This window comes from Varroa jacobsoni, unplaced genomic scaffold, assembly GCF_002532875.2.
Source record: "Varroa jacobsoni isolate VJ856 unplaced genomic scaffold, vjacob_1.0 scaffold_1280, whole genome shotgun sequence".
In the NCBI taxonomy this organism is placed as follows: domain Eukaryota; kingdom Metazoa; phylum Arthropoda; class Arachnida; order Mesostigmata; family Varroidae; genus Varroa; species Varroa jacobsoni.
In genome coordinates, this window is record NW_019214182.1 from 274,552 (window position 1) to 298,551 (window position 24,000).

At 42.5% G+C, this 24,000-nt stretch overlaps 1 protein-coding gene across 1 annotated transcript in view; it reads right to left on the reverse strand.

Moving 5' to 3' along the window:
• Positions 1–844: 844 nt before the first annotated feature.
• The window catches only part of LOC111268403 (teneurin-m), a 42,609-nt gene continuing 19,453 nt past the window's right edge, over positions 845–24,000 (reverse strand). The window contains exons 14-25 of the mRNA XM_022847382.2: positions 23,843–23,962; positions 21,449–21,740; positions 19,029–19,296; positions 18,469–18,862; positions 17,625–17,869; positions 16,081–16,339; positions 15,496–15,883; positions 14,718–15,297; positions 13,027–13,319; positions 10,965–12,873; positions 10,305–10,595; positions 845–4,184 (exon numbers count right to left, since the gene is read on the reverse strand). Coding sequence (XP_022703117.2) covers positions 3,577–4,184; positions 10,305–10,595; positions 10,965–12,873; positions 13,027–13,319; positions 14,718–15,297; positions 15,496–15,883; positions 16,081–16,339; positions 17,625–17,869; positions 18,469–18,862; positions 19,029–19,296; positions 21,449–21,740; positions 23,843–23,962 — 5,647 coding nt within the window. The 3' untranslated portion in view covers positions 845–3,576. The remainder of the gene's footprint in view (positions 4,185–10,304; positions 10,596–10,964; positions 12,874–13,026; positions 13,320–14,717; positions 15,298–15,495; positions 15,884–16,080; positions 16,340–17,624; positions 17,870–18,468; positions 18,863–19,028; positions 19,297–21,448; positions 21,741–23,842; positions 23,963–24,000) is intronic.

The window sequence follows — 24,000 nt, forward strand, 5'->3', positions numbered from 1 at the left end:
GCTCATCGTTGATAGTGAATTTGTTGAAACAGTCAATCCTATTTCAGTCGACGTTATGATGTTCCTAAAAAAAAAAAAAAAAAAAAAAAAAAAAAAAGTAACTTTTTTCACTACGAAATTAAAATCGAACTTGAGAGCCGTGTATATTTTCGTTTATTCAAAATCGAAAATGATCAGAAGTTGACGAGAATAGTCAGAGATTTATTATTATGAACGATTATGGTCTTTTCATCTGGGTTTTATTATAGGGTGCTTTTAGATCAGAGAGGAGCGTCGACAGCAAGTGAAACAATGTTTACTACTGTATATACAACACATGTATAACGTTAGCAAACATCTTGCCTTTGTTGTTTTTTTATCTTCCTTCCTTCCTTCAAGGTATAACCCGACTAGTAAAATATCAATGACACGAATCTCATAATGTGAAAACGATAGAGTTTGCACATAAAAACTTGCTATTGGGAAGTTCTTGAATCTGCCTAATGATCTGATCAATTTTTATGGTCTAATTCGGCCCGTGAAGAAAACTCTCATAGAAGAACTTTACCTTTGGAAGAACTCGCTTTCCCGTCTAAAAATCCGAAAATATCTGGCGTAACTTTCCACTGTAATCTTCTACCGTAGGGCCACTTTAAGCAGCCGTTATTCAGAATGCTCATGTCTGCTGAGTTCTGACAAATTGTAAGCCTCTGAGATTATATTTGTATGGGCATTGTAGTAAGCCGACTCTAACGCTACTGAACTTCGTTATCATCGTCAAGTGGGACGAGTGGCAATAACCACTCGGTATTGGTACAGATAAAAATTAATATTTTTTCATTTGTACAATTTAGGACACACCAAATACAATACAAAATGAAGTGGATATATTTTTATTGTTGTCACCTTCATTATCGTCAATATCATTCATCTCAATCTCTCTCTCTCTCTCTCTCTCTTTTATTGATTTCATTTTCGCCCCCATTTTCCACTAGCAATTTTCACCATTCAATCGCCATTTCGTCACTTCTTTCATAATCATTATATCGTCAGTATCATCTGAAACTGTGATATCTTTCTTACACTCTTCTTCCACGCCGTCATCATCATCATTTATTTATTTGTATAATCTCTTGTTAATTATTATTTTACTAGGAATTTTTTGTTAATGGGACTGATGTCTTCAAGTCACTGTGTTGTTTATAGTATGTTGATGTTGTTCGCGGAACGTCGGCTTAAGTCTGGATGGAGCTGGAGAGGATTGCATGTTTCAAAGAATTATGTCTGGAGGAAGGAAGATTGGTCAGCGGTTGAATTAGATCGCCAACGGTATGTACAACGGGTACAATGTTTTGTCCTTACTTTCATTTTGTCTCGCCTTCTCCTATAGAGACATTAGTCATATTCAATCGTCATATATTTGATTCCTCTTGTGGCATCGCTTGTCACAAGAAGTCTAAAAGTTCCTGTTTTCTTCTATTTCGACCTTTTTCCACGATCCTCTCTCCCTTTGGCCGTGGGGGAAAACTTATCCTACATTCTGGACAACTCCATTGTTCCTAGGCTACAACAAGGTGACGAAGCGTGAAATTTCTGCCCTTTCTCGTGTCCTATCCATGCCCGACCACTTCCAACAGGATGCCCAAAATGGCAACCGAGTTGATGACAACACATCTGTACTATCGCCTCTTCACAGAACCTTAGAAATACCGCGACAGGTTTGCCAGGTCTTCCTTTTTGTTGAATCGATGTTACGAACTGATCTATGTAACCGTCTACTCTTGTCATTGTATCTCAGAATACGGTACCTGGGAAGTTATTCCCCTTGATTTTTTTGGTAATTATTATTTCTGTATTCCGTATTTATCTTTATCTTCTTTACAAAATATTCTGTACACGTAGCCAGCCCATGAAAAATGTTGCCTACTAATGTCGTCTCTTACATACGTGGAAGTTCACCACTTCCATTTGGGTGTCCCATCAATTGATGCATGTTTACGTTTCGTTTCCTTATTTGTATATATATATATATATATATATATATATATATATATATATATATATATATACATACATATACACATATATATATATATGCGTAGGTTTGTTTATATCTAAATGTGTATTGATGTGCTTTATTCGTAAATCTGCTTCGCTTCGTTTGCTAAGGCCAGGATTGTGTGACTTTCACTTGTTTCTGGTTAGGGTACACGGTACTTGTTAGTTTTACATGTGAACGTGTATGTCTGCTTTGTTCCATTTGGTATGTGTCACATAGATTACATATGCATGTATATATATGTTACAGCTATGGCGGCGAGTCGGTACAAGCGAGCCGCCAATTACCCTTTACAGATTCTTTGGTATGGGCTGCAAGTCCTGTCGACTCCTAAGACAAAGGACTATCTGTTAACTGGAGGTCAATTGAGAAGATAGTGCAGCAGTACGTCGGATGCGGAACGCGCCGAATAATGCGTACCTCTTTTTTTTTGAGTCCTTATAGAGAATTTGAAAAGGACTCCTCTACGTTCTAACTTCGTTTTTTAGCTAGCAAACGAGGCATCCGACGTTTTGCACAACGCTATCAGTTACGCAACGTTGGAATCACGATATATATATATATGTGTATATATATATACATATATACCTATATATATATATATATATACACACACACACCGTGTTATCATCATTATTAATCGTTCCTAACTTGAAGTTCAGTTACTATAGTCGACTCTACGTAAATCTTCGTTAGAGTCGCAATCATCAATAGTATCATTATAGGCAGCAATCACATTAAGGTATACACAATGTATTATAAAAGCCAAAATCGTTACGTTCGAATAGGTGTGTGGAATAGTGGTAATGGCATTTGTTTATTTGTGAGCTATTTACTTACAGTTTGGCTTCATCTGGGACTTCACTTCGTCGTTCTCTTGTCAATAACAACTACCAGTTTCTCTTCCTGTTAAGCTTGGCAGCATCGTGCCACTCAACGAATCGATCTACAAATGTGTGCAGATGGAGACTGAAAACGCTCTCCCCCATTTACGCCTCACGTCATTGCCGATGTTAACACCCTCACAAGTTCACCGGTTCATTGTCAGTAATCCTTTTAGATGGCATTTTATCGTTCGCATGCATCCAACAATTGCGACACCCACCATCTTTTATGGTTAGGCATTATGATACTGATCGGTTTATAGTTGTTCTAGTCGAGTTATTAGCAATCGGTCGTACGTTCGTTTTCTTCGTAGAAATATATTCAACGATCCTTCAAGTATGCGCTGGCTCAACAGGATATAAACCTTTATATGTTTATGTTTTTTAAGTGTTAGTTCTCCATCTCCTCTCTCTCTCTCTCTCTCTCTCTCTCACTCCTTTATGTATATATATATATAAATGATCACCGCTTCGCTCGTGATCATTTTGCATTTTATTAATTATCGATGTATAAAGGTTGTCATGGGTGTCGTTGGAGTCACCAACGACTTGACTGGGCCCATCAGCATCCATCATTTCTTGTTGTAGTTATTAGTGGCATGGGTATCTTAGCCGCGGCTAAAGTTTATCTACGCCCACTTATTTCTGTTCGGTCTACATCTCTTCGTAGTTGTCGTTTCTCTGTTTGGCGTTATTTCGATGTAAGACGATGTTCGCAGGATCGTCGGCAAGCTCGGGGTAAACATTTACGTCGTGATGGTAGTCGCCACGATATCCTGGAGCGGAACCAGTTCGGATGATGTCGTCCTTCTCCTTATCGGTCCAATCAACACCGGATTGACGTCCGATAGAACCATGATCGCGATTCAAAAGTTCTCTCTCCTGAGCCCAACGTTGGCTGACAGCGTGCTTTTTGGCGTGCCGCAGAATTCGCTGTTGTTCTTTAGCCATCTGCGCGCCATAGCGGACGCTGAGAACGGCGTAGGTTGTGTGCACCCTGATATCGGAATACTGATTAGCATGATCACTATGGTGAGTCACGTTGATGGCGGTACCGAGTCGCTGAAGTTGGGTAAGGTCATCATCGTATTTCCAAGTGGCGTCTTTGACGAAATAGAACACGTCGATACCGTGCATGACTAGATGGACATCAACTAGCTGAGTGTTATTAAACACAGCCGTAAACACGTCGCGATTGATGGGATTAGCCTTGTCTACCGCACGCACACGAGCTCTGCCCTCGAACTGTGAAATTGTAATGCCTGCAATGTAAACAAGTATCAAATTATTTAATTTGAAAGCTGGTTGCTATGTGCCTCATAGAACGTTTCATCTGGCTTCTCCTATTCATGCAGAGCAACTTCACCTATTTAGTGCGGGGGAGCCTTGCCGAAGGCCTATGCTGCAACGTCAAAAAATCTACCAAATCTTAGAGCCCAAGATAATTTACGAGCACTACAACGAACCAGGGAAAAAAGCGGGACAGCTTTTAACGACGCCTGCGGGAGTTCTGGATTCCGTAACAAAGCGGATGTGTAGCTACAAAATGTCACCGGTGTCAACTGTACTTCTATCTATTAATAAGTGAGTAGATCGATTACGTTGCGCGTTTTTTTGCTTTTTCGATCGATTTTTTATTTTAATCGCAAAAGATTTAGCTTGACCTCACTGATAGCGATTTGTGTCTATTATGGTTTCACTATAGACATTAATCGATATAGAGGGTGTACATTATGCATTCGCTTTAACTGCGGCAAAATTTTTTTTCCACCAGCTTTTTTAAATATAGGTAAAAGACAGAATCGTGCATATCCGTTTCCAATAAATCGCAGGCCACCCGAAATGTGTTTATATATATAACATAAGCATGTGCAGAAGCTTGCAGGGTTTGCAAATAAAACTTAAATAAATAAGTCAGCACAACACAGTTTATCTTTTATTTGTATGTGTTTTTCTCGAGATCGCTCACTCGATTGGCATGCCCTGCCATAAAGTGGATGCACCGTTTAAATTGCCTAAGTTACAAGGCCAGATGATCAGTGTTGCTATGCCATCGGCTCAGATGAGGTAATAAGGTAAGATGTTTCCATTGAAGATAATCAAGCGTCTGCGCCATTACGTGACTTGATTGGCCTACTGCCGTAGACGTCTTGTTTTAGTTTCGTAAGCTACAGACCATCTATAGGAATGTAAGTAACCCCGTCATTATGCAGCAAACTTCTTTACTTCACTTCTGGACACGCTTCTGCAATTCAAAATGCGAATACGGTTTCAATCATTTTTACTAAGCAACTTACTTTACGACAATGTGGAACGGCTCATTCCTGAATTCGCTATTTTCTATATGGCCAACTTCATCCAACACTGAGCATATAGTTGTGCTTCTTTTCCACGGACAAAGTTCCATGGACATGGATCTGTCTCAAGAACTTTTTGCAGCATTAGCCCGTAAGCCATTGTACATAGGTGTAGCAGACACACGCACATATAAAGTTTACCGTATTATCCTTCTCAACATCGATTTCTTAATACTCTTTGTTGTCTGCTTGATGCTAAACGCTATTTACTAAAGTATTTTTCATACACGTCATCTACCTTTAGAATGAGGTGGACATCCGCTCGTCGTTTTGATACGCAAACACAATCCAATAAGGACGGTTCATTAAGAACCAAACGCACGCCAAGGTGCGCCATATTGACATCATAAAAACATTGCGAAAGTCTACTTGACATAAAAATGTTGCATGCAACAGAAACTTCACATAAATTGTATATATATTACATATGTTAAAATGTTATATACACATGTAAGCATTTAGTTAATGAAAAACTGGAATGTTTATAAGTGGGTCATTCATTGTCGTCAGTTACAGTATGCCTATTTCGTGCCGATCGCTCTATGGATGCGGCTATGTCGCACACATGTACAGTCGTCTTTGCCGTCGTTCTGCTCGTTCCGACTATTTACCAGAGCAACGGTCCGATCCACTTAGTTTCCCAAGCTAGTAGCACTCGCTGGCTGTTAGGCTTAGACGGACAGAAAAGCAGACATCATTAGGCAACAGACGCTGCGGCAGAGTCCTGCACAAGCAACAGAGTCAGAACCTGATAGGTGCCCTACCTCACTGCACGCACGGAAAAGGCCCAACAACTAAGTGAGTGGCCGAGCCACTTGTATGCTGATTTTGAGCTCTTGGGCTCATTCGTGATTCAGGCAGAATAGCAGTTATTCCCAAAAGCTCCAAAGGCCAGCGTGGGAGGGGGCGTGCAGCCAGCCATTCGGCCAACGTCTTGTCCTCATAGAGCTTTGGGTTTCCTCCCTCCAGTGCTTTCTTTTGTCGTCATTCGGTTTAATGTCGGCCCCAATTTATTAGTCGTATTAGGACAACCAGTCATTGTGTGGCACTTGGCCACTGTAATGACAGTATCTTCGACTGACAAAAGAACGAATCGTCCGAGTCTCTTCTGTCAAAACGTGTTTTTTTTTTTCTTTTGTAATGATGAGAGCGTTTTGGACTTTGGAGAGCGCATGGTTTTTCACATTCAGTCCTGAATATGATTCGCCGCTCGATCGGTCAATAGTTAAGCCGATGGAAAAGTCCAGGCCTGGAAAAAAGTTTGACGGAAGAAACGAACGACATATTACCTTATGCCAAAGGTACTCCTCAAAATGATAACGTAAGCTGCCGCAATCCCCGAATACGTCAGTATTGCTTATGCACATGCGGGCTCCTCTTACACACCCGGCTGCCACTGCAGGGCGCGGGCAAGGACCCGCGTTCAGCGCGAACGCACAGGCAGTCCGCTCGCCGCGCTGGAAAAAGGGAGCATTTGTTGAAGCCACAGAGAACAACGGGACCCCAGGACACAATTAAAAAGCAAAAGGCATTGGCAACGATGAACAGCACAACCCAAGCAGTAGAGCTCAACGAGTGCGGAGCTGTTCATTATGCTGATGTCTATGTTTCCGTAACTAATAGAGGTACATAGTCGCGACATGCTTGTTTCTGCAAGTATCGCTGTGTACAGGCTTCACACGGAGCGAGTAGGCAAACGATCTGGACACAAACTGATCCTTTTTGCTATTAAAAAAATACAACTACGGTATGTAGGTCGAAACACGCACTGATAGATGTTTAGTATATTATCTACGAATGCACGTAAAATAACGTCAAATATCAGTGTATCCGATTAGATAAAATAGCGAAGACCCACTGAATATGGGAATGCACTATAATACGATCTCACTTTATTGATGTAGATTTTAATGTAGCAAGTAAGATATATAGATAAGATACAAGATATATATACAAGTCATTAAAAAAAAAAAAAAACGTCTTGAATTAATGCAACTAAGTTAAGGTACTATGGTGGAAGTGACGTTTTTTAGCTAATAAAAAAACTGACCTATAGACTCTAGAGTATATTAGCGGGCTTTGTACGTTCCTTACGACACAAATGGCAGAAGGCTGTGTTGTTTATGGGGTTGGGTGTAGTATCGCACCTGCGTGACCCTGGGAAATAGTTGGGTATTTTCACTCTTTCACATTACGTGTTTAATTGTTATCTTCGGTGACCTAATACTTAAAATGACGCTCATAGGTAAACGTGAGCGGACGTCGTATACGTCTGGTGCTACCTTTACCAAATTCATTATGAATACATATTACATACACGTTACAGAACTTAGATATTGTCTGTTATGTTGGCACGGATTTCTTTCGTGCTGTGCTGCTGCTGCTGCTGCTACTACTACTGTCTATCATCTTGAAAATGGACTTCTAGCGATGTTGAGATTACCCATGCACTTATAGGATTAATATTCAATAAGTTTCCCTTTCGCCATGACTAAGTGGTAATTCTCTCTGGTTCGTCGTATTACACGATGACCATATCTAATAAGTTTTCTGATTTATTTATGTACATACTACTTGTTGCTTTTTGCTTGCGTGTACAAGCATTTATTTGCGGTCTATTTATAATTGCGGTCTATAATTTCGGTGTATAATGTTATAAATCCGTACCTTCAGATAAGATTTCTGAAAAACTGCAGAAAACAGCACGATTCTAGAAGGGCTTCCGCCAATTTTTTAGAAGCGTCAAGTGTGCGCGTCATTTCAGATTCGAGTGTAATCTACCGGAAGTCATTGCAAAGGAGACCTGTGCCATAGCTTTTCCAGGCAGTTGTAATGGAGACAGACTGCGGCAAGAGAAATGTGGCGCTTCACGCACAAAAAAATTAATGGCCTCCGTAAATTCAGTTTTTCGCAAATTTTTTTAAATAGGTCATGTGATTTGTTATAACCGGCGCACTCACAGCTGCACAGCTAAAAAAATCTGACATATAGCAGATCAGATTTTTCTACAACTCTCCAACTCCTGACAGCTCTCCGCGACTGAGCATTTCATGCCTGTAAATCTGAATGTGTTGATGCCATCTCTTTTGATTTTCGGTTCCCGTTTGGTTCGTTCACTTACCGTAAACACATTGACATCTGTCAATTATGTGGAATGGGACCGAAAATAGTCAAATAGGTAAAAGTTTTCCTTCGTCCCAGACTAAAGAAAAGCCATGTTAGAATGCGCACAGAACACCGTTTTTGCTCCTTCGTTTCGGCTCTGTTTAGGACTTATTGTATGCTGATGTATGTATGTATTGTTCATAATCCATGCAGACTCTTGTTGTACTACCGCTCATAGATCTAAGAGAATAAAAATATTTGTAAAAATATCAAAACACACGCTAAAGTAAACAGTGACAGGCTAGGAAATGAAAGAACCAGGCTCATGGAGACATCTCATCATACCTTTGCCGTAAATGTGCGTTCTGCCTATCATTATGAAGACTGGTCTCGCTCGAAAATCTTACGTAAGATGAGATCGAAAAATTGCGCTCAAAATTTAAAGTGAGTCTGTCTTTAAATTGTACAGCAGCGAAATGTGAAGTCAAAGCCCTTAATACCCATTATACATTACTTCTAGATATTTTACTATAAATGATAATAATAAGTTTACGTAAAGATATCCAAAAATAATAAGGATTTTGATCAAATGTTTGACCGCGCTGTCGCCAACACTGCAACGGTAGAAGATATGTAGTTTTGGATAGAATTATAAAATAAAAAATGTTTATAAAGAGCTTGTTTTTCTGAAGAACAACTTGAGAACTCCAGCGGAGTGTCATTGTCACATAAACGTGCAGTGAAACGTATTATAATAAATTGGTCCGGATTCGACTTATTCGAGTTATTTTTTTCAGTTAGTTTAAAGTGCGGTGGCGCTTTTCAGGGGCATAGAACCGTGAGGGAAAAAAAAGAAGACGAGGCGTGGCGGAACATGGTACGGATATTTTTGCAACTGCTGTTGCTGGGAATGGCGTCGCTGCGGTAATCCCAGCTTAGCGCAGTAGAAGCTACGTCAGCAGCAACAGAGCTAACAGGCAGCACAATAGCCTGCTAAACGTTTTAGCCCATTCGGGCCCGCTAGCCTTAGTTACGGTTCAAAGCTGCTGTAAGTTGATGGGTGCTCTAAGTCAATAGCACTTCAGACAACAACGGCAATCACTACTAAGCACAACTGTAGAAGTGCGCTGGTAGCGAGAGCCTTTGGCAGCAGCAGGGGCTGGCTGTATCAAGCTGCTAGCCGCGGCTATAACACCATCAGCCGCAGCCCAACTCGAAAGTCTCCTCCGCCTCCGGGCAACGTCAATGTCGGCGTGTCTACGTCGCACGGTGGCCGTTTTGTCGATTCCTTTGTCAGTCGCAGGACAGCTACCGCTGACGGTTTCTGTCGTGCCCCAACTACGTGTAAATGACGAAGGCGTAGATAGCAACGGCGAGAAGAACTGCGAGAGGCAGCTGCTTACCTAAGCCGAGTCCTGTCATCCGTTGACAACTGCATACCCTCGCAGTAGGCCAGACCATAGAACGGCCTACATTTTCTATACATTGCGATAATTAATATATACTATATATATGGTGATGGATGTCATGACGCAGGATGAAAAATAGAGGCAAAAATGGGTAACAATGAGAGATTAGTGGTACGGAAAAACATCATCGAACTGTTTATACAAATACCCCGATTAATTTTTAATGACTTTAATAGTGATAGGAAATAGTATGGATTAGGTATGAAAGTGAGATTAGTTAGAAACCATACCGCTTTACGATCGAAAGCAACGAAAATCCTTCAAGTTTCAGCATTTGCGTAACCCACCGACGATATTTTCATAATTGGGATACTCTAAGAAAAAGTACTAGGCAGGTTTAAACTAGATGATTTAACCCACTATACAGAAACTCATTCTGCCCAAACGTCTTTGTCAAACGCAATGCAACAGACGAATCTGACGGACAATTTCAATTACAGTTACAACTTACCAGGTCCAAGGGGTACGTGAAGTGTACTAAGTTGGTTAGCGCTAAGGAAGTCTTCTTGCTTCACTCGAGAACGGTCAACAGAACTGAGACGAGCAAAATTTGTTAGTTTTCGACGAACTGCGCAAGCATACGCAGAAATAAGCGGTACCGACGGTAACTGCGGAAGAAGATCAAAACGATCAGATACTGTTCGTTCATGGAAGCCGTTCGCAGTCCTGACAACGGACGAAGGTCGACCGAGGCCTAGTGTAGTAATGTCGATACCCTGGCTCGCAATCCAATCGGGCGTGTCTGCAGTTGAATAAACGACTATGAACGTTAACAAGCTAGAACTGTACTCGATAAGAACTTACTGTATGTAACGTCACTGCTGTCAAATACAAGTAGACCGTTTTTCATTTGAAGCGATAAACTAAATCTATAATACGATTAGTAGTAAGCAACAGAAGTGCCATTGAGGGGGCGATGATCACTGTCACGATGGCTGTGTAGTGAACCATCGCAAATAAAGAAAGTCCTATAGCAACATACCTCGCATTAGTGTAAAATATAACGGATTTTTCCAAAACAAGCTTCCTTTAGAATTTCTCAATATTTTATGTGAGCTCTATGACGCGCAGTCAATTAGTACTATATTTGTTACTCAATTTAGATACTAACCGTATTTGTTCTGTCGTTTCTTATGCAGATTGACTGGATCATTATTGTTGAACTGGTAGAGATGCAGGTGCCGCACATCGTTGACGTGATTGAGGACATTCTCATAGCGAGGCGTCATCCACTTGCCGGTTAAGGAGTCGTACACTTTGTCTCCCATATGCAGCAACAATGTCACCGGATCAAGGATTCCTCCCTGAAAGTCGACAGGCACGTAGAATGTAGGTGTCGAATCGTAGATGATATGGCCGTATGGGCCTCTTAGAACTTCCTTGACGACCTCCCCGTACCGATCGAAGATAAGCGTTGGACTCCCATTGTGATCTGTGGCCACGTAAAAACTGTCCTTGTTAACCAAGATGTGAATGAGAAAATCGTTGTTGTCATAAATTAGGCTCATGCTACGACCATCGGCATTGTTGTAGATGTGCGTTACGAGATGTGGCCGGGTGAGGTCGGCGTAGAAGAACTGAGTCATATTTCCAAAATGGTCCTTTCGCATAGCTAGCCGATTTTGCGCGTCGTAGAAGTATTTGACTTCGTACTTGCCGCGCGTCCCTGACATTGCCTTGATCAGCTGACCTTTCACGTTATATTGGAATCGTTCCTCGGCTCTCTGTACGACAAAGCCTCGATCATTAACGACAAATGGAGTTTCGCCAAAGCGGAGAATCCGGTCACCCACGTCGTGGAGAATCTCGATTTTATTTCCCATATACCGCATAGTCACAATGTTTCCATTATCGTCGTATTGGAAATTCCATCGGTCTTTGCCGACCATTTCGATAAGCTGGTTATCAAGATCGTACGTGAAGTTTTGCGTACGCATCTGGCTTCCGCCCTGCAAACGCATTAGGGTTTTACTTTGCATTAGGTTGTTGCTGTCGCCGTACGAGCACTCAAGGTTGTAGACCTCCTTCTCGGCGATCAAGAGGCCGCGCTGCTGGATTCGCCCAAGGCCGTCCGTAAGCTGAGTGAAGGTGGCGACGCCGTCGGCCAGTATCGTGTCGTTAGGATTTTGTGTGTAGACACGGAACGGGCCAATTTGTTCCCGTTGTCCAGTTTGAGCTTCATAGCTTAACTCAATGTCGGCAAATTGAAGTGTGCCCACTCGAGCACGAATGTGCTTCGGCCGGAACCAATTGTCGTACTGGTAGTGGAAATTGGCCGTCGTCAACTGGAACTTTGAGTAGAACTTCGCAACACACTGAGTCAACATGGGGCCATCGTAGAAGTAGTCGTATTTCACTTCAACATCACTTTCGACCCAGGCCTCGCTCTTGACGAAACCAGTAGATGTGTAATTGGTTACCACTTTGCCACCGCCATAAACTACAGCGGCGAGCAAGCTTTGATTATTGTAACGGTATAGCACGCGACCATTGTCACCTGGGAAGATTTTAAGTACAGGCTGGCCCCTATCATTATAATAGACTGTTAGTGGTCCATGGTTGCCGGGCGGAGTATATAGCAGTTTGTAAAAACCAATTGATACGAGCACCTGGTACGTGTGCATCGTCGATTTCGGTGTCGTAACGCTTTCAAGTCCGCCATTTTTATCGTACGTTAGCAAGTACTCGCGACCGCTGGGCATCTTGACCTTGGTTGGCTTGCTTAGGCCTTCGTAGCTGTACTGCATCTTGCCCTCGTTAGCTAGCTTGACCTCACTTAACAATCCACTTCGGTCGTATGTATAACTCTCTTGCATTGCTCCCTGGCTCCATCCAGATGGCCTGCCTAAACGGTCGTATTGAATATTCAAGGGCACTTTAACGTCGGTCGGTAAATATTGGATCGGCCTAGAGAATGTGTCGTATTGAATGACAAGGAATGGTCTACGAGAAGCGTTGTATACCATTTCCCTGTCTGCCATCCAGTCGTACTCAGTCTTCAGATACTGAGTAGTGTTCACCTGTAACCGAGAAAGCCGACAAACGACGAACGAACATGACTGTAAGCAAAGCCAATGCTAAGGTTGAGCGTTACCCTGTGCCGCTTTGCTTGCACATCCGGTTCAATGAGCGCCTGCCCGCATTGAACAAACATTTGATTTACCGTCACTTACCAGCAAAGTCCTCTCAACGGCTGTCACCGCGTCGGCAACCGGAGCGTCGCGTTGTTCTCGGCGAGTAAACTTAACGTCGTACTTCCACTCGAGCGAGTTACTAACTCCGGTCTCACCTTCACCTTCGGTGTATACTGTCTGTTTGATCGGTATGGGGAACATGCCGGCCTGCACAGGCAGGAGCTGGGTGAGCACCTTGTGGGTGGCTGCCTCCCAGAGAGCGGAAGTCTTCCACGGAGCCCGCACCTCGATCGCGCCATCCTGGTGCATCCGTGATTCTAAACTAATGCCCCCTAAAAGAGCACAAACAATTTGGTATATAGGACGCTAGTTACGAGAGTTGAAAGAAAAAAATCGTATGCAAATTAATGCAATATTGTATTTATAGTCGAGCAGGCAAATGCTCTTAGTATACTCGTAAAATCGTTCTCGGATCAGAAACGTACGTTGTTGTCAGAGTACAATGAAAATTTGCTTTTGATAGGTGCAAACATACGCTCGAAAGGGTATAGCTATAAAGCAGCTATCTCACCAAAGGTTTACTAGAATAGACGCCCAGTATCACGAATGGCCACAGAGAATACAACACAATATAAGCTAGCTACTCAAAACCGACGATATAAGACTTGCGTCGTTCAGAGAAGTGGTTGTTGGAAACGATGAAATATGCCCAGTCAATCTGCCGGATCACGCGGCTGATAAAGCCAACACAAAAGTTCATATTATTTACATTTTTCTTCTATGATAAAATCCGTATCCATTGAAAGTAATTTGCTCAGCAGGGAGGGAAAATGGGGGATATATTTGATTTTAGAAACTTATTTTAACGAAACATGATCACCAGAGTGCAACGAGGATGATCTGATATAGCGTCGAGTTCGTTTTCACTACAATTTAGCCCGTGTTAGTAGGTGTTGCGCGAAGATACTGTTGGTAAAAGATACAGTTCAGATGGAAAGTTCATCAGCTAGCCGCCAGCGGCGATCACGCAAATGACGACAACGAAAATTGAATGCACTCGCCAGAGTGACGTGCGTATGACGATTAGAGTAGCCATCATTGCGACTGATGAATCGCTTGGAGAGTCCCTTGTTGTCCTTGTCACTTGCTAGCCCGTCTCCTGAACCTGCTGCAGCCGGTAGAATCCCACCTCAGCAGGCAAAGGCTGGACTGAGACTCTCCGAGGCATAAACGACACGGGGATGCTTGTAGAGCAGAGGTTAACGTACTATTGCGATTTGTGTGCCCAGTTTTCGAAAGCAAACCATTGCTACGTACAAGCAGTGCTCGCTAACCTACTGACTATAGTGCCTATACATAACACCTCAATTCACTTACGTCTATGTATATATAGGGAAGCCAAATTGTGTTTGCGAAAGCCGTCGGTAGAACACGAAAGCAAACAACGAAAGCGGGACAAGCGAATATAGAAACATACGATTGAATTTCTTTAATGTTATTTATGCACAACGTCACCGCGACACTTTCGACGGTCAAGTAGCTGACCGAAAAACCAGGGGTATTCATACAAAATATGTGAGTACACGCGCATGCGTGTAATTAGTGCCATGAGCGTTTGTAAGAAAAAAAGGTTCGCACTTAATCAGCAATCAACTTCATCTTTACTTTAGAGAAAAATTAAATAAGCCGCAGAACTTCTATAGAACCCCGTTGAGATCGTTGTAACTTACGTGCAGTGGTGGTGACGCTGGATCCTTTAACAACGACAATATCTGTGAACTTGTCGTCCTTCGCAGAAACAGCTGCGCCACGATCGGACAGATCAAACTCGAGTTCAACTACTTTGCCTGAGGGCTTGACAACATTCGTGAGACGGCCATTCTCATCGTAGATGTAATGGAACGTCATCCCGTTCGAATCGTGCCTGGAGAGCAATAGGCCAGTCACCGGCTCATATTCAAAATTGTACTGTAAATTATCAGCGTTGGTAAACGAGAGCAGCTGTTTTTGCTTGTTAACAAATACGCGACATTTATGGCCTCGAGCAGTTTCGATGCTGAACATATTATTTGCCGAATCTCGAAGGAAAGCCACTTTATTGCCGGAGGCATCGGTTACAGCACTTAGCTTGCCGAGCGACGTGTTGACATTATAGAGAAATGTATATTTGGTCTTGCCGGTCAGCGCGCTCTTGGTAAGTATATGCTGGCCATACTTGTTGAATACGTACACCTCGTGGTTCTCGGGAAAGGCGACATGATATTCATTGTCACCTGTTGACTCGGGCAGGTACGGTACCGCTGACAGAATCTGCACGGAGAAAGGAGAAACATCTGCTTAACGGTGGAATGAAGACTGCATGAAATCATGCTCTAGTAAAGAAAGGCCGCTTTTTCCTGGTTGCTTTTTTCTGTTCTGGTCAGTGCGGGCAAAAGCAACGAACTAAGTTCTCCCTTTTTATGAGATTAACTACGTTTTTTGCGAAGCGTCGTACAGCTTCAAACTTACTTTGAAATCCGCGACATCTGCAATGTGCACGGTGCCATCACTGGTAACAGTGAGCGAAGAGATGCCATGTAGGCGGGTTTCGACGGCCAGTTGACTACCGGTGTCCTCACACAAGCGGCATGTCGACGTGTTGGCATTTTTAGGACAGCCCCACATGCAGTGCGCAGGACGTTCTCGGCCGGCGAAGTGGATCATTTCACCGTCTGGCCGGAGCGCATGCACCTTATAGTTGTCTCGCTGATCTACCTCGGCCAAGTACATGACCCCAGTGGGGCCAAATGCGAACGAAATTAGGGTGCCGAGATTCTTCGAGGCGTTCTTGTCATACTTATTTGTTTTCCCCTTGGCCTCTTTACAATACGACGGTTGACCGACAACAGCAGTTACTCTTTAAGTGAGGCAGAAGATTAAATATAGGTTAGTCTTGTTGCTGAAATAGAATACTTTAGACTCGAGTCCACAACGATTTGCGTGAGATTCTCTGTTTTCCTACCAGGGTATACCTCCCGTTGTTTGGCAAGTTCTGTTTTTTGTGACCTTTCATTAGTATTTCAGTAGTAGTAGTCCCTTTTTGGGAGTTATTACCTTTTGTCCTTGGTGAGTTTTATGATCATATGATCATCGATGAAATAGAGCGAATTATCAATAGGGTTGATAGCAAGTTCTGTCGGCCAGCGTAACTTGGTCTGTCCTATTAGCAGAGTTCCGGCACATGGGATTGGTCTCCATTGGTGACGTCCTCTGGGACCCCCGATAACCGTGTGGATCACGCCGCGTTTGTCAACCATCCGGATTCGTGGACCATCAGCAAAGTACAGGGTGTTGTCTACTGAAAACGCCAGTCCTATGAAAAAGTCAGAAACGTATAATTAGCCCATGGACCCATGAATATACCTGGCCATACGCTGTCGCAATAATCTCTTACTGTACGCAACTATGACAGAGGATTAACTCCTTTTTGAAATGTATAACCTCAATAGCCAAGTTTCTTATAGTTTGAATGGCCGATAGACAAACGCACACACGATGCACTTAGTAGAAAGCAGATCTTATCCAACAAGTTTTTTTAGCTTCGTATTACCGTTAACAAATTATAGTGAACGTCAGCCCCAATTCTTTTTTTTTACACTATCTGTATAATAAATGTTTTTTTTTTTTACTTCCACAGTATGTCGTATATTTCTTGCTATTTAACAAGTTATGAATGCAAGAGATGCAACATATGACGACAGCAACTCTCGACATAGTTAACGGAAGAGCAACTACGCCACCTACTTATAAGCGGTGGCCTATAATATATACTACAAGTATCACTACTTGTGCTTGAAAAACGAAAATAGAAACGAATATCGCTAGCTAGTGTATGACCGTACAGCCTCACTACCGAACGGAGGCACGTCGAATTGTAGGAACAAACAGGCTAGATAATCCATCACGTACACTAGCCGATTTCGATTCTTTGCCCTTGATCCGGGATTTGCTTTCTTACGACCTTAAAGCCCACAGGCGTAATCTATCTTTGTATGCTAACCTCACGAGAAATACTCTCTTGGCTGGATTGAACGTACGAACGCACTTTCACCAAAGATGATGTTCAATTTATGACCGTAAAACTTGGGTGGCCTCCGTTTATCGAGGCAGCATCACGTTGATATAGTCTCAAATCGAGGAACAACATACAACACAATATCATACACAATAGAGTCCTGCATCAATGATTAGCTAAATATTTCAGGTGATCCTTGTGCAGATAGGGATTTCGTTAGAAGTAGCGACGTGCAATTTTAATACGCCTCTGTGTATTTTTGGCAACATTTGAAGAGCAACGATACTAAAACGGAATTACAAAAATTATATTCATATTATATCAACCCTTCAAAATAACTTTACGAAGAGAACGGTTTTTTCTCGCGTGTGGAACCAAGATACCTGCAATGACTAGATTTGCCCGATGCACATATCATTTATTACACAGAACAGCCGCCATATTGATTAATAATAATAATCATTATTTCAGCATAATCTATAAATAAATATATATGTATATATAATAAACATTACTGATATTGCTGCCCGTATTGCGACCTAGATGATTATCATCATCACCAAAAAGGATTCGCTTATCTTACCTTTCGGATAGTGCAGCTTCGCCTCCATGGCTCCCGTACCGTCTCCGCAAAGATCAATGTCAGGGTCAACACATCGTTTGCCATTGCCTACGACGCTGTCGGCTGTGTTGCCCTCTGCCGCTTCCAAGTGTTTGTCTAGTTGTACGCGTACAATCTGGTACATCTCAGGGTCAGAGATGTAAAGATGGCCATCCGTAGGTGACAGTGCGATATGGTACTGATACGTCAGTTGATCGGGCAGATTTCTGATCATGCGGTAGCGGGAAAAATAGAACGGACGAGACGTGCAGCGATGGCAGGAATGTATGATTTAATTTAAATCGCTATATAGATGACGCTCTCATAGAAAATCATTTCAACCAACGCAGCTAACACTGTTATACTACAGATCTGTCTTGGAAACTAACCGTCTTCAAAAAGGCCTTCGCTAATATATCAGCGAAACTTGCGCTGGTCGATTAACAGAGTGATGGGAAATCCGCTGAGTTACGGAACGCATCGTTTCGAGCGTCATCGAACCGTGCGTATGTATTTAGAACATAATGACAAACGGGTGCATCGTGCTTCATTAATCTATTTGAAATTACGAGTTGGCCTCGGTTATTTGCTAGATATCTTGAAGGCCAAGATTTACGAGGGCGAAAAGCTAGACAATTAACTAATTGAAGTAAGTGGCCAAGTGGAATTTATATATAGATCAAATTGAAGAGGACTGTAAAAATCGCCAGGTGTTGGTGTATACGACTATAGCTGAGAGGTAACCACTATCTGTATTTCGTTAAACTCTTCTTAATTTTTCATATACTCATCATGGCGCTAACCAGTAGTTTACTGAACTACTTACTTGAGGGTGTAGACCGTATAGACTTGCCCAGAAGGTGTAATTCGCCTTATGAGATTGTGATCTCCGACGTAGATGCTACCATCTGGCCCTGATGTAAGCGTGATAGGATTTTCGAGTTTATTGCCTTGCGCTCGACCGGTGCATTCAGGACAGATTCGCGAAGTTCTTTTTCGGCCTGTACCAATTAAAGTCTGAATAACTCGTGGCTGATGCTTAAAGTACACGGTAGAACCGTCACCCTTCTGTAAAACGCCTTCGTGGAAATTATACCGATGATGGATGTCAAGGTTCCACTGGCCTAACTCCGAGATATCCATGTCGAAGCCACGCAAAGTCGTTGACTGTGACGTCCATATCGTTTTGTCACAGTTCGTGTACTGATAACCAACGTACACTACAAAAAAAAAAAAAAGAAGAATTCACTAATCAGATTTTTTTCAAAGAGACCTTTGATTGTGGCAAAAAACCTTGCTCTGTTCGTAAACTTCCTGGAGTCACTGAACGAACTTGCATAGTTTTGAGTAAATGGCTATCTTTATTTTATATGTATCCTTACTTACCCAGTACAGTGGTTAAACCGTATACTTTTTGCTTGTAAACATTGCGTTTGTTCCAAGCATAGGTGAACTTGATATCGGGATCTGCCTCGAACGTCTTCTCAAACAGTATACCCTCAACGACGATTCGTAGCTGCACAAGCTTCAGCTCTTTGGACACTTGTGATGGCGTTAGTTGCAAGTGAATAGTTGACAAGTACCCCTGGCTGTGACTGCTTTGATAGACCAGACGGAGATCAGACCCAGGAATCGGGAGCGCTTCTTGGATCACCTGTTATGCACAAATACCCGGCAGTAGATAAATGGGAAACATGGTTGAGGAAGTAAAGTTAATGAACCACCAGTTCGCTAATTGTATTGGGAACTTGTAACATGCAAAGATATCGTACCATTACCCCGGACAGCTTTAATCATCTGTGTTAACTATGTCTTTTTTTTGCCGCCCTGCTTGGTTGACCGTAAAAATGTTTTCACTGAAAGCGGTGAATATTGAATCTTCTACGAGGAAAATTGTTTTTCGAAGCCTTTCCTCTACATTGTATTCTGTTCACAAACGTACGCATATCGACATATGTTAGAAATGCACAGGTGCTCATCAGAGGAAAGCGACTTCGTCAAAATTAGTTCGTTGTAGGAGATATCGTTTCTGTGCGGTCTCTACTCAATTGGGAATCGGCGCTCGCTCAATTGTTCACAATCTCTAGGTTATCATTGCGATCCTAAGGCGACCGCCTGCCGCTCGCTTCGAGGCACAAAAATAAAGGTAGAGCTCGCCGCCGTCAGCGTTGTGTCTGGTGTCATCATTGTTGCTGTCATTTGTCGCCCATGTCCTATTCGTAAAATGTAATCACGGCTTCTTTTTCATCCAAAACTGGTCAAACCTCTTCTCGCTCGCTTCTCTATCCCATCGCATTACTGGCTGCAGCCGTAATCCTCCTTGAGCTTGTGTTCGGTCCGGCGGTCTTTCGTTTTTCTTCTGTTCTTTGCTTGGCGTTTTCTTTATTCTTTCTACGTTTTTGGTCCTACGTCAGAAGGTCACCGAGGGTTATATTTTGGTGGGGAAGAAAAGGACTCCACCCATCTCATTTTTGTTCGAAGTGACACTGTATTATATTACCTTATTACACGAGTAGGATCGATTCTACTAGACCGGATTTCGTTGCTGTGGGTGCTGCCACTGGCTCAGGCCACCAGAACTAGGGATAAGCACCGCCTTTACCTGGCTTTTTCCCCTGCCTCTCTTAGACTGATCCCAAGACAATACAGAATAACTGAGCTAGATATATATATATATATATGTATACAATTGCTATCTATATAAAAAGAACAGAGGCAAAGCTATGCGATAACTATAATCAACGGCAACTGGGTCTTCGCAACCTCGCCGACCTTAGCACCAAGAGCTCCGCGTGGCTTACCTAGCATGCGTAAGTTCGTCACGACATAATCTCTACATTCAATCCGAGGAGGCATATTGATTAAATGTTGGAATAAGGATTACATACGTAAGCCATTATCTACATGTGTGCAAATGTCCATGTCAATGGTTGTGTAATACAAGAACGTTTTGTATCTTCTGCAGGAGAGGGGTAAACCTAACTTTCCACCAAAACTGAAATCAGCCGTGCTTCGCAAACCATTTATTGTAATGGCTAGCGAAACTCGCTGAAAGATCGCAAACGACTTCCAAATTTGCTACCAAAATTAAGACCCGGCAGAGGTACTAGCTTTTCACCTTATTTATATAATAATTTTGTAGCCCTAGTAAAGAGATAAAAGACAGACTAAAAGATACTAAATAAAAAAAAAAAACAAAAAAAGAATCTTCAATTCAAGTTACAAAATGCGCTGGACGATGCGTAACAATCCTAGCTTTTAAAGAACCATTTAAGGCTCGAGTTTATCATTTGCTAGCGTTCGGCCTAATGTGTTAGACGAAACAATGTAATTCCGTTGTTGTATTTAATACGACTACATAAACGACCGGTTTTTACACGACTATAGGGTTTGATGGCTAGCACACAGTTCTCCGATCGAAAAGCTATTAAATGTAGGATCCCATGAATACGGTTTATCTCGGTCACTTCAGTATCGACTGTTTAAGGATGTTTTGCACTTTTTATTGAAGTTGCATAAACAGCCCCAATAGCAAGGGCACGTTTCAGTTCATACGATAACGTTTTCATAATTGCACGCTTCTAGGTATTTAACTTATTACAGCCGGCTTTGTACCTTCTTTGCTCATTTCTTCGCAACCTTCTAGCCTAGTGTATGTGTGTTCCGTGCCTGAATACGAACCGTTTGATAAGCCAATATTTATTGTACATTCGTAATATGAATCTAACAAGTATTCCCGACGAAAGCCTCTTGTCTATTGCATTAATTAACGCCTGTCTATATTGTTAGATAGATACAATACTAACCTGAGTTTCGGCTATGATAGCGGAACGTTCGGTACATCCCCCTTGGGAGCCCGGTCGCCACGTTTGATACACAATAGGCTTCATGCGGTCTGCATCGTGCGGGAGGCAACCGGCTTGCTCCTCGAACATGCCTTCACCTTCATTAGGCTCCTGGGCTACACTCATCATAACAACAGGCGACATGACGACGATATCATTCCAAGGGACCATGATTGTCCTCTTGATTGGATGGAATGGATTACGCTGGAACTGGAGCGTCACAGCTCCTCCACCATTTACCAGGATGTCGAACCTAAATCAAGAACGTAGGTTATGTGCTTTTGTGATTGCTGTCTTTCGAATAACAGCAACAACAAGTGTTATCTTTCGACATCGAAACTTTGGACCACTTGCGCCTAAATTGGCATCCGTCTGTTTGCTTGTAGTGCCGTCCCAATATATATTGCTCATAAACGATTACAAATGCTGCTTCGGTGTTGAGAATACTTTCGATCTTTTCAAACAAATACATGTGGCGTATGTACGGTGGAGAAAACGTAGACTGTGAGGCATGAAACATGCCCCTTGAAGCTAATAACACGTTTTTTCTACGTATTTAATAGAATCTTGGGAGAAGTTCGAGTACTCGCATATATTCCAGATCTAAAGATAATGATTCTCGCTTCTATCACTGGCATCATCAGCGTGAGCGTCGAGCAAATTATATTTTTTTTTCCAGGTTCTAATTGATTTGCAATCCGCTATTCGTGCACGGTTGGATATTTGAATGTATATATGTGTCGCGCAGTAATAGCCTTTAGCTGACTAGCTACCCCTGTATAGTACGCGACAGAAGGGTTCCCACAGGGGGCAGAAAGGATAAAACTGGTGGATTGGGACCAGTCCGCATGGCTACCGACTGCAGCATTACGTAGTCAGACTGAATAGTCTCCTCCTAAGATGATTTTCGAAACGAAAAATTGACTTCGTTTGTATTGCAGCAGCAAGAGCAGCCGCCACCGCTGACACTGCCGTCACAGCTGCTGCGCCCGCCGTTCGAATCAATCGTCGGATAAGGACGCTAAAGCCAGTTGAAAACTAGCTGGGGCAAGCAGGCTTCATTCACCATCTAGTGCTGTGCTATTGCTTGCGCTTTGCTTACCCGCCCGCCCGCCCGCCTGCCACTTTCCCTCTTATTCCTTCGCTGATTTCCTAGTGCCCGTACCGCTCTCTAGCTCTTCAAACCCCGTTGGCGTCAGTGCCACTCGCCTAGGTTCCCTAAAAAGGGGTTGCAGGACGTGCTAAATAGACGCAGCGCACTGCTTTAGCCCTCTCTGAGAAGAGAACTAACAACCGCAGAATTACGAAAGGACACCAAAACAGCAAAAGATTTCAAGTGTGCATTAAACAGATACAGTCTAACCCCTCGGCGTTTGCTGACGCGTACCGGCTTTTCCCGTGGCCGCTCATTCACGAACAACCGGAACTAGAATAATAACAATGATGGTATGCCATACTATATGACTGTCCTCTTTCCACTTAGGCTGGACAAAACGTGATCGACCATTGTTTTTATTTACTTTACGGAAATGCGTATATTTTAAACGACAAACGTGTATCTATGGGCATGCTTTTGGCGAGAAAGCTTTGAGACAAAACTTTTACACAGAATATTGAATTGTACAGTTAGGTGTATAGTTAAATTTGCGTACAAGGTATTTGGGGTTAAATCCTCTGCTTCGAAAGGTGTTTCTAGGGTTTGAAGATATTTGCCTGGTGTAATAGACATGGAACGAAAGGAGCAGTATGCAATGTTAGACTACCATGCGTTATACTTTATGTTGATCTAAAGAACTCATACTTAATATGGACACCAAAGACCCAAAGTAGTGATAGAAATCAAAGTATATTCCGACCGCTAACTAATTTCGAATGTCGGGCTGGATACAGTTCGAAGATCGAGCTAGAATAGACGAAGCTCTATAAAAGATTAACATCTGGGCCAAACAGTTCGATTCATTTGCGATATCATCCTTATATATTAAATTCTTATCAAAATAGGTCCTCAGCTAACAAATAACTATATCAGACGACTTCCAAATCAGTTCGGTGATTTCTGTTTACTTAATTAAAGCATTGTCATAAGTTGGTACGAGCTAACGTCGCCAGAAAGGAGCACAAAAACCGTACAAACACAATAAACGCACTCTTTTCATTCTCAAAACTCCGGTACGTATTTTCCTGAACCATAATGGCATTAGTTTGAACTATGCCAAGTTAGCATATATAGGCATGTCTGTCAAGCAGTGAGGTCAGTGTATCCTAGACAAGCAAAAAAAAGATTAATATCAAAGAATGAAAAAGCTTTTCTGCGCTTCTATCCGTTCGCATACTTTTCACACATGCCATACGTACCATCCGTCTGGTCGGGTGAGTGTGAATCCAAACTGTGGGTCGGTGGCGACGCTCACTCGAATGCCGATGAGACCGTTGCCCTCTCGGCCAATCACTCGTCCTCGAATCACCGACACGCGACTGGGTGGGTTGGTCAACACCGACACCGTTAGTAGCTG